The following is an 11,137-nucleotide window of genomic DNA, read 5'->3' as shown; positions in this document are numbered from 1 at the left end:
GCGGTTCGATACACAGGTATTCTTCCCAAGCTTCGACGTGCCACCAATCATTTATTTCAATCAATCTAGCACGGAGAATGAACCTTGAAAATTCCCCCCCCCCCCAAGGTTTGCATTTCATGAGCATGAGTGAATTATCGCCTGGACTGTTTTGCTTGCTTCCTCGAACCGGTGATTTGTTCAACTACATCCGAATTCTACTGATGTACCATTCAAACACGACAGGGAATACATTTTAGTGACGTGTATGACACGAAAGCTTGCCAAAACCACCTAAAGGCTACTTGCAAGCTCCAGAGCATACTCATAGTCCACCGATCCCCATCCCCTGCTCCAGCACTTATTTAAACAATCATCCTTGATGCACCATTCCCCGTGATACACCAGCAATATTGACACACCCCAGCACGATTTGAAGCAGCCAACACAATCCTGTTCATGCACACGACGACAGTAGAATTAATAGGATTCTTAATAAATTTTAAACGATTGGGAGAACTTCAAATTAGTTTGAAATTAATTGATCTAGCACCCTCCCTTGTTGTTCCAAGTACTCGTAGATTCCACGGCAGCCATTTATACATCAGGATCCCTCAACTCAAAGACTCAACACGGTCTCTTTGCTGCATACGTCACTAAAATTAAATGTCTTCTCGGGCATGGCCCATGAACAGGATGAAAACAGAAACCCCTCCCTATACTCTTGCAGGATTTCTGTAGCACAAAATGGTGGCCGAGAGAGACCACTGTAATGGAAACACTATGAATACATGTACCGTCTACAGTACTTGTAAAATGATTGTGTTGCATATCTGCTGGCTATGCTCCGAATTCATGCGAATTTGCGACTCTATCAAGATTTGGCGAAATGCAGTTAAATGCTTAAAATCTAAAACGAATACTGTACTTCAGCAGCATTGTACCAAAGTGAAAATAATTAATGTTTAAAAATGGTTTAACGGACGGCGCATATGCAGCATCACTCTGCTGAGGTAAAGCCGTAAGGCATGTTCATCTTGAAATAGAAATAATACAAAGGAAAAATCATCGCTGTGTATGCGTGTACTGATTGGTGAGAATAACAAAGAAGGGGATTTCAATATTCCATGTCGAACTCGAAGTAATCCGAGACAACAACACATCAATAGAAAGAGGAAAAGACAGTTCAAACTTTAAGTACTAGTACGTAACGTTCGCACATGCGCAATACCACCGGCTATACAATTGTGTTGAGAAATTTCGCCATCACACTCATTTACGTGGAAGCTATTATTTTTTCTTGAATTCATACGTGTCCTTTTATTTCTGATGTACATGTACATGCACATGTACATTGTATACTAGGCGAGCAGGAGGCGACCTTGAAAATACGACAGGAGATACACCCCGGAGGGCCAGGAATGAAAATGTGAGAACAGAAAATAGAATGACAGAATAGAATAATAGAATGAATTCTGAGAATGAACTGGCAAGAATGGTACGGTTTCCAACGGCCGAAGAACGTTGGAAAGTGCATGTCATTGCCAAGCCACCCGACCGTGCTAATAGCATAGACTTCTACATGTACATGTATGTTCGTGTGTTGTTGTTGTTGTTGTTGTTGTTGTGAAAGTGGACCACAAGAACACAAGAGACTTCTGCGTGCGTACTGTTCTAGTAAGACTAGTTAGCTGGCGATTGTTATGGATATAAACAACCTTCTGGCATTATGTACATATGCATATGTAGCACTTAGACCGGTGCGATAGAATGATCAGACCTTGAAGAAATGCACAAATTGTCTTCCGACCGCTAGTGCGACGTAGCTTTCAGAGACCACCTTCAGCTGTGTAGATGATGCAAAGCAGTACCTGTATTGACGGCATAACCGTGTGGGCACAAGCTTTACAACTGCCATTGCAATTCCAGTGCTGAATGATAAATGGGTGAAACTGTAACTTCATCGTGCCAGGTTGAGGCGGCCCAGAATCTCCGGAAACAACGGTCGACTCTTTGCTTCTTTGCTCCAGCAGTCCTCAGTTATCCGCTTAAGTTCGTAGAGCTCTTGCCCCGGAGGCAGGGGAAGGCGCTCTCCATTCTTGATGCCACGTATCACATCATTCTCGTCATCTTGCTCATTGTACGGTTTGTCGTGGGTAAGAATTTCCCAGAGCACCACGCCGTAGCTGAATTGGACATCAGAAGAGCCCCAAATCAGAACAGCCCCAAATCAGAATGTCTTAATGCCGAGGCAGGCACGAGTAGGGAAGGGGGAAGGGGATGTAAAAGGGAAATTGTGTGATCATGCAACCAATTATCTAGACAGTTGCGCTCACTGAAATGTGAAATCCGACCTAAAGTGCTGAACTCAGACAGTAACCTCTCTTACGGGAAAAGATGACCAACAAAGCAGTAAAGCCAGCTGCTCAGAAAAACTTCAAACAAATGCTAAACTTGCCTGGCCCTGAACCTGTTGCGATTACATTACTGTACTTGTACATGCGTGTGTTCGGCCCAAACCCCAATCGTACCACTTCCAGTGCGTCAAGGGCCGTCCAAGTAGAGGGCGCTAATTTTCCCTGACTACCTCCTGCGACCCTCTCCTTTCTTCGCCAACACACCCTGGAACAACCTGCCTGTAGACCTCCTGCTTCACGAACCCCATCTCAGGCTCCTCCAAACCTTCAAGGTGAACGTATGGAAGGACCTAATCCGAAAGAGATGGCTGTGGGCTACACAGTGCCTGTGACCATGATATTGAGATGCATTACATAACTCGCACGACACAACACAGTGAAAGGAGCGTTCAGATGAGTCAGTTGGATAAGGTGATACGGAAGAGGAAGCGGATGATGATAAAGTTGGTGACGTCGAGTGTGATTGTGACCTGGAGTTATTATTATTACTATTGCTTCATCCCATAGCTGAAAAAACAACAGCCAATCAGAGGGGAGAGGGTGATAGCCAACCACGGCGAGTTGGATGTAAAGAAATCGGCAGTTTACAGGCATGTGGTAGGTCACCCTGATTGTTGTCATTCATGCTCAGGTTCTTCTTTCACCGTGTTGTGTCGTGGGAGTCGTACTCATAATATGCAGCTTGAAGTTTAGAGGCAATCTTCCTGTACAAGCCAGTTTTGTGTGTACAGAAGGAAAGTGTTATCATCCTCAAATTGTGTACGCACTACTTATAGTATGGTACGAGCGTGGTGAGTGTGATTGTCCCCCCCCCCCGCACCCCTCCTCTCCGTTCACACTTTCCTCCGGTCTGTTCAGGCTTTGTTTTGCTGATGTTCATGATTCACACTTGCATGTTGTTAGCTGCTGAAGCTATCCCCCGCTCAATACATGTAGTATAATCGACTTTTCCTTTCTCTCTTTTTCCCAGTATTTCGCTTTTAGTTGTCCATATAAGATTTGCTACAAGTTGTCCCCATTCCATTGTTATGTAGATTCACTGATGAATGTAACCAGAAAACAATTCTGAACAAATCCTCTCTTTCCTTTTCGTGGTGTGCCTTGCGATCATCGTTTCACATTTTTTTTATGTCCGCATTTAGGAAATGCTTACAGGGCAATTAGTCGTTCTGGCTGCTATATTTTTATATTATTTGGTGCAGCATTAGCGCCTCCTTTTCGCACCAAATGTTTTTGCTCCTTGACCCTGCAATCTCCAACAATTTTCGATGCCAGAGCCCTCTGGTCGGTCCACCTGCTCTCTGTACATCGGCACGTCATCCCTACATCCCCTGTGTCTTCTTTTGTGTTTGTCTCCAGACCCTCCATATGTCTCTTAGTAGGACTGTGTTCTTAGTAAAAGAAAAAAAGAAAAAGAAGATGCACTTTTGGTGGGATCTCACTGAGCACATCTCCATGTAAGCCTCCGCTATCTCTACTCCATCTAAAGCACAGTCATGTACATTTACATGTACATGTAAATGGTCCCAAAAACAGTAAACCAAGGGGTGAAAAGCAACGAGCTAGTCAACAAACAACTTGAGCGCATGTATATTCCTTTTTTCTATTTTGCAAGCGGTAGAACGTGTGTTGTAGGCGTTCATATTCTCTGTGGCTTTTGGTTAAATTTAATTTTGCCCTACAAGATTGATATGGTTCTTCTTCTATCGCAAATCATCTCATTACTCATCCTGATTGTCCTGCTCGGTATTCTAATATCGATGAGTGGAGCTTTCCACAGAACACAGGATTATGATAATCCAACGAGCAGAATCAAAGCGGTGACGCAGAATTCGTCTCGTTTAGTTACATTGGTACGTTCGCCACCGCAGCATGCATGCATGAACGAACCACAGAACCGTATTGTTACAGATCTCTTCTGTTCGACCTGGATATTTGGATCGTGGAATTTGAGCGTGTTTTGACCTGTTGAAGTTAGTTTCACAAATGAATGTGTAGAGTTCTACGCATTCCAGTACCACAACACGATACTTCTGACGTGACGCGAAAGTTCACCTTGCGCTACATTATGTATCTGGCTCGTGCGTCGAAAAACAACGCGAGTGATCTGCAGCTGACGTCGAAATTGGTAGTTTTACGCCAAACGCGACGTGTAATTGCGCGTCACGTCGGACATAACGTGCATCTTAACGTACGTCTCTAATGTATCACTCACCTGTACACATCTGTGTATTCATCAAAGACGCCGTCAGTCAGGGTTTCCGGCGAACACCATCGACTCGTGCCCATGGCCTGTGTCAAGCCGGCAGTGCCTTCCACACGCATACTAGTAGTAGCAGCGTGATTCCTGCAGTCAGCGACTACCTGCGGCTGCAAATCTGAATGTTCTGCGCGTTGAGCGCAGGTAAGAAGAGGCTTCGTATCGTGCTCTTCCTCTGGACCGTCTGGTGTTGCTGTGAAAGGTCTAGGTATTGGCATGGTAACGTGGTTAAAGCCTGGGGCGCATGCTGCGGTGTTTGCCACTAGGTTCTCCTCAGGGTCCATTCTGCCGTAGAAGTCGATAGTCGATAGAAGACGTAGCATGCCAAAGTCCGCTATTTTCACTTTCCACTTGCTCGTCACCAGGAGATTGGAGCTCTTGAGGTCGCAATGAATTCGAGGTGGTTCCGAGCTATGCAGAAACTCCATTCCGCTTGCTATGTCCGTTGCGAAGTCAATCTTTCGCTGACAGCTAATAGCGTGCGGTGCGTGCTCAGACAGAATCTTGAACAGTGATTCTCGCATCACATACTCCATAACAATGAACGGTGAGCGCTGCGGCGGCTTTGTACCTGCACCAAGGAAGATTACAATGTTCGGATGGCGGACTGTTCGCATCAAATCAAGCTCCCGTATGAACTGCTGTAGAAAGACGTCGTCCATTCGACCGCGTCGAAGCACCTTCACAGCCACTGGTATATCCGACAGCTCTGCAAGGAACACATCACCGCTGGAGCCACTTCCGATTATCCTCTTGATGGATGGCTCAATCTCTCTCCATTTCACCAGTACACCGTTGGCCAATTGCCTCAATTGCCAGCGCGAAACCTGCAGATCTTGTTCTCGTTGGCGAAACAGTTTCTGGCTCTGTCGTACACGCCTCCACACAAACAGGATTATCAGAGCAAGAATAACTGTACCAGTAACGATCAGGATGATAACCAAGGGAAGTTGGCAGTTGTCATACGACAGATATCCCCAGTTACAGCTACACGTGGCTTTTCTGTGGTTGACTAAGCACTCTCCGTGCCCATGGCAGAAGTCCTTGTAACATGGGTCCAATGCGCTGCATTCCTTGGAAGCGGTTGAGTTTGTGATCAGGTAAGGTCCACATTCGGTGCAAATGCCGCTTAGATCGGATGAGTAGAAATTGACGTCGCATGCCTTACAACTGTCATTCACCCATCCATGGCCAAGCGGGCAGTGATGTGGTGCCATGTTGTAATGACACGTTTTGTCGCTGAAGACTGCACTCTGTGGGTTCGCCAGATTGGGAAAAGGCAGTAGAATGCCGCCATACACCACACTTCCCACCACGGAGTGTCCGACCATAGGGTAGCTGCTGAAGAATGGGATAACGTTAGTATGCCTCAGTGTTGTCATGTTTCTGAGATCTGAGAGCGGGGCTGGTAAAGGAACCAGGTATGAGGGAATCGATAAACATTTCTTCGCACGGTGATCTTTATACATGTAGTTATATAAGCACTTGATCTTGACACCACCCATGATCAGGAGCGTGGATTTAGAAAAGCTTGCCAGACTGTACATGGTGCTGTCGAGTAGCGTTGGCAACAGTGGAATCGGTGTCCAGTCGACAGTAACTCTCGATCTGGACACGACAATAGTCAAAGACAGAAGTGCATGGTTTACCGGTTGAAAGTGGCTCGTAAAACCCCCGCCCACTATCACCTTGCCATCGTGTATCGTGGCTGTGTGCAGCATCCTACGTGGCATTGGCCTGGCAGTGGAGACTTGACGCCATGAACCGGTGCATGTAGATAGATCGCTGAACGTGAACACGTAGGCCTGATTCAGGGCCAACGCTAACACACCGGTAATGGGATCCCATTCCATCCCGCCGTAGAGTAAAAAACTTGTGTTGGACAAAGTGACGGCAGAGTGGCCAATACCGGCAAACCCCGACCGTTCTGGAGTCTGGTGGCGATTGGTGAGATTTCCTATCCGCCAGTACTGGTCAAGCCAGTCAAAGCACCATACATGCCTGTCGGGTGGTGCCCCAGTCAGTGGGAGGCCACCGTAGATGACTGCTTTCGGCCTCGTGCTGTCAAACAGCTGAAGCAACGAGTGACAAAAACGATCAGCAAACGGTGGACCAGGCTTGATGACTCGCATGGTGTATTCATGCGCGTGGGAACTGTATGACCATATAGGCAAAGATTTCCAAGACGGTTCTGGCCAGGTATCTCCTTCTGCCCTTCGTGAATACGCGTAGCGAGGGAACATGCAGAAACCACCGATCATTGCAGCGTATGGTTCGCCGAAGCTTTCATCACCTTCCTCATGTGGCCGAGGACGGAAATAGATAGGCGTCTGCATAGTAATGCATCCAACATTGCCTGGAAAGCTGTACATCGGGTCTTCACCTGGCAGTGCTCGCCAAGCCACTGACGGCTGACCAGTAACGTAGTCAAACTCTACAGACAGATTAACTGTGAAAGGTAGACTCGTCTGCACCATGAACAGAGATGTATTGTGGTACAGGAATCCCAGCGCTCGTATTCGCGACACGTCTTGCATCAGCTCGGGTGCGAAGTTAGTTGTGGTGGTTTGCTTGACAGTAGACCAATTACCGGTGCGCGTTCCTCGTATGGTGATACGGGAAATGGACAAACTGCTCTCAAAACATGCCAAGGGAACTGCACCATCGGAGAAAGCGATATTAACAATCGCCAACTCTCCAGCTCCTTGCGAGTAAGCACCGAACGGCCGTAGAGGGAGGCGATTCCAGGCAAAACAGGATGATGCCGCGCGTGCCTCACAGTTCTCCTTCAGATGTGTTAGTTTCGTCCACTCACGCCTTGATGCATGAAATTGCCACAAGTCGCATTCCGCCTCAAGCGGATATCTCCCCGTTTCAGTACCACCTGACGAAGACAAAGACATGCCTCCATAAACGAACAGTGTCGGTCCGTCACTGGCGTCAGCATTAAGCAGTAGGGACGCAATTCGTGGAGTAGGACAGGGGTGCAAAACGCCAGAATTCGAAACCCGCGTTGTCCACGAACCAATCTCGAAATTGTCACCAGACAACTGAAGGACATGGACGTCGTTGGAGAATTGCTGGCAATGCTCAGCGAAAATGTTGCTGAACTCGCAGCCAGTACCACCGAACATCAGTATGCTCTCTGTTCCGTTGGGATTTGTGATGTCACGTATTGCCAGCATAGCTGCAGTGCCGCCCAGAATGAGTGGCTGAGCGGAGTGGCTGGAGAGCGCTGCTGTACGCTTACGCTCCGGCCCGCGCCCGCTGGCTGATACTATGCGGACTAGACGGTGTCGCCGTTTACTGGGATTGTACACAATCGTCTGATTGCATTCCAGTCGAGCACCATACCCATAGATGAATACAAACTTTCGGCTCGTACTTGCGACCACTGTGCCAATGACATTTCGCGGATTTCTGCAGGACTCGGGCAAGAAGGAGATATCGATACGGTCGTGAATTCGCCAGGTCTGACCTCTTTCTCCCTCGACCTCGAAAAGATACACGGACAGGTGGGTTACACTAACAGGAAAGGTGTCGTTATAACTAGCAGGCACGCTCAGCAGGAGCATTGCGTGGTATTCGTCAGTCATGGCATGTTCTTGAATCACTAGAGGCTCCCGGACGAGCATGGGGTGGCTGATGCTAGATATATCGTTTGGGTGAAGAGTCCTAAGCGTTGGTGAATAGGCCTTCGTACACTGGACTTCTAGGAGAGGCGGTACTTGGATGTCACTGGAGTTATCTTCAACTGCATTCCATTTTTGTTGGGCTTCAGGAGTGCTCCAGGGAACTGGACGAGAACTACGCGAGGCTTGCGGCCAAGTGTCATGGGTCTCTCGGCGCAACACGCGTGTGTACTCTGCACCTCTGGTCAATGTAGAGTGCAGGATTGCGCTTAGGAAGTTATCAATCAGGTCACTGTGGGCCATTCCATGATCGGCCGCAGGAGAGTCCCCGGACGTGGCGGCCTCGCGGGTTTTTCTCCTTCTACTACGCCGAGTATCACCAGTTGCAGGTGCAGTCTTCTCAGTCTCTGCTGGGATATTGGATGGCTTGGACAACGATAGGTGAACACGATCATCTACCGCTGTGCGTCCGACCACAGCTCCCGACCGGCGAATGATCTCCACTATGTGCTTAGCTGAAGAAGCAGGAGCAGGTCTAGCGACACTGTCGCCTTCACTCCCGACTGCCAAGGTGGCCGCAAAGCAGGATAGCAAGAGAATTGCACTGTAGATTGCCACGTGCACTAAAGATGGCAATGTGGCTTGAGAGCTGCGCTGGCCTTGGCATCTGCATTCCCCTACTGATGCGCACGACTGTCTGGTATTGAGCTTCATCATTAGCATCCAGCAAGGATGGATAAACTGGTATAGGCAAAGAATTTGTCCAACAAGGCAATACGTTGGAGTGCATCTACATGAACAGCTGAGCACGAACTCTGGCTTGTAAAGTTGGATGCCATTCAAAATTTCAAATCCACAATTTCTCTCATATTTCAACTGCCTGGGCGGTCGGCGATGCAAGTGAAGACTGAAGGAGCACCGAGATTGCTAACCAGTTACAGGCGCAACAGCCCAGAGGTCTCCTGACCAGATGGGTAGACAACATTGGGAATAATGACCTTCTACTTCTCAACATGTCTCTTTTCAAAGCGGAGCAACTTGCCTCAGGCAGAACGCACTGGGTCGACGTTGTCGACAGATGCATGACTCTCATTCGATTTTTCATATGAGCACTATGCGTGCTGTATTGTTAAAATTACAGGCTCACGGCCAAGTAAATGTAGATCTACATTTGCTCTCGGTCCTTGGAATTACGATCCGACCGCACCTGATGTTCGTGACGCGGTCCTTGTAATTAAGATCCGACCCCACCTGATGTTCGTGACGTCACAGTACCACTATAACGAAGATTTTCCTAAGACTGTGCCGTTTCTACTGCACGAAAACAGATGCTATTATGCTGTGACACAAGGAAGTCTAATTACAATCTTGATTTCAGGATTGCCCAAAGACTAACGTTAGCACCTATCGGGGGATCTCCAATTTGTGTATATCCGACATGTCAACAACAACCAGTGACGCGTGTCAGTCGGCATCCGAATATTGTAGTATGGCTGTGAATGTGTGTATATCCGACATGTCGACAACAATCGGTGACGTGCGTCATTTGGCATCCGAATAGTGTAGTTACTAAGTATGGCTGGCTACAATCACATACACGGGCAGGGGCGCGCGCCAAGAGATAATCAGTATCGGGCAGCCTTGATTAGATGTCATTGTTGTGGGTTCTTGCGTTATTCGAGAATTCGACTTCAAGTATACCCTAAAATCAATTTTTCACCAGTTGTAGTCTTCGGAGTGCTGAGTCGAATTGTCTTGGTCTGAGGAAGCTGAGACGCTCCATTCCTCCTTTAACGCCTCGAACTCACCACTTCCACCGACACTGGGTGACTCGGAGGTCATGCAGATAGTGTTTCAATAAAAAGCAGGGTAGAAATCATGGCAATACAGTATTGTATGCTCCAACTCGTCTTCTTCAAAGTTCTTTCTCGCACTGACACAGAACATGTAGCAGAAGATGCGAGTGAATCAGCCTTCATCAGGTATCCCGGGGCGGACGGGATAGTGGCGGGTAGTCCGCAAAACTCCGTGTACTACAGTACAGTCATGTACATTACATAAATTTTGTACATTATGCATGTTACGAAGTCATGACCTCTGGATTATAGCAGCCATGATATGACTGCAGGCTATGGATATTGCTCTAAATTGATATAATAATTATATCATTATAGTTGATGTTCGGTCATGATGAAAGGAGAGATGGAGCTACGGGAGATATGAGCTGATTATTCGCAGGGTGAGGGTGACATCGGTTGGACGAGTATGATGTTACGAAGACAGTTGAACATGGTAATTTTCAAAGGTAGCTCAAACTACTTTGGCAATGAAATAATATTTTTACCGAAGTACAAATAAAAAGAAATCAAGTAATAATCTACGTGGAGATAATAATTTTAATATAGCTATGAATAGGATGAAGGCCGCAGACATCACGCAACTACGTTACTTGTTTGACATGTATTTACTGTGTATTTTATAACAAAAAATATTATTGAAAACCCATAATCGATTTTCTTGTTCCTATCATCAGTGGAATTGCCACGGCACCCACATTAATCCAGAGACCTCGGAGGGCAACAGCAAACTACTCCACAGATATTTATGCCAGAAACGGCCAAGGACCGCGCGTTGCGGACAATACCAACAGAAGGAAGGTCGAGCAGGATCATGAGTCAGTGAGTGAAGCGGATCTGGAGGAATAACTCCACTCACGGGACGACCAGCTAGCAAATGGGAGACAAGTGGTCTGTACAGAAACGGAGGATGCGCCAGGTGATTAGAGGATGGAAGAGCAATTGGATGACGAAACGGTTGGTGAGGAGACAGATGACGAGGCAGATGATGGT

General features: G+C 47.3%; 1 protein-coding gene across 1 annotated transcript; it reads right to left on the bottom strand.

The window, feature by feature from the left end:
* Window positions 1-785: 785 nt before the first annotated feature.
* Window positions 786-9,308, bottom strand: LOC135823841 (uncharacterized). The gene is made up of 2 exons (XM_065336695.1): window positions 4,612-9,308; window positions 786-2,165 (listed from the first exon to the last, which is right to left on the bottom strand). Exons 1-2 carry the CDS (start codon window positions 9,009-9,011, stop codon window positions 1,940-1,942), a joined length of 4,626 nt encoding a protein of 1,541 aa, XP_065192767.1. The 5' UTR covers window positions 9,012-9,308; the 3' UTR covers window positions 786-1,939.
* Window positions 9,309-11,137: the final 1,829 nt, after the last annotated feature.

Source organism: Sycon ciliatum, chromosome 8, assembly GCF_964019385.1.
Source record: "Sycon ciliatum chromosome 8, ocSycCili1.1, whole genome shotgun sequence".
NCBI classification, from domain to species: Eukaryota; Metazoa; Porifera; class Calcarea; order Leucosolenida; family Sycettidae; genus Sycon; species Sycon ciliatum.
Note: the sequence above shows the minus strand (reverse complement) of the source record. Positions and strands in the feature narration are given on the sequence as shown.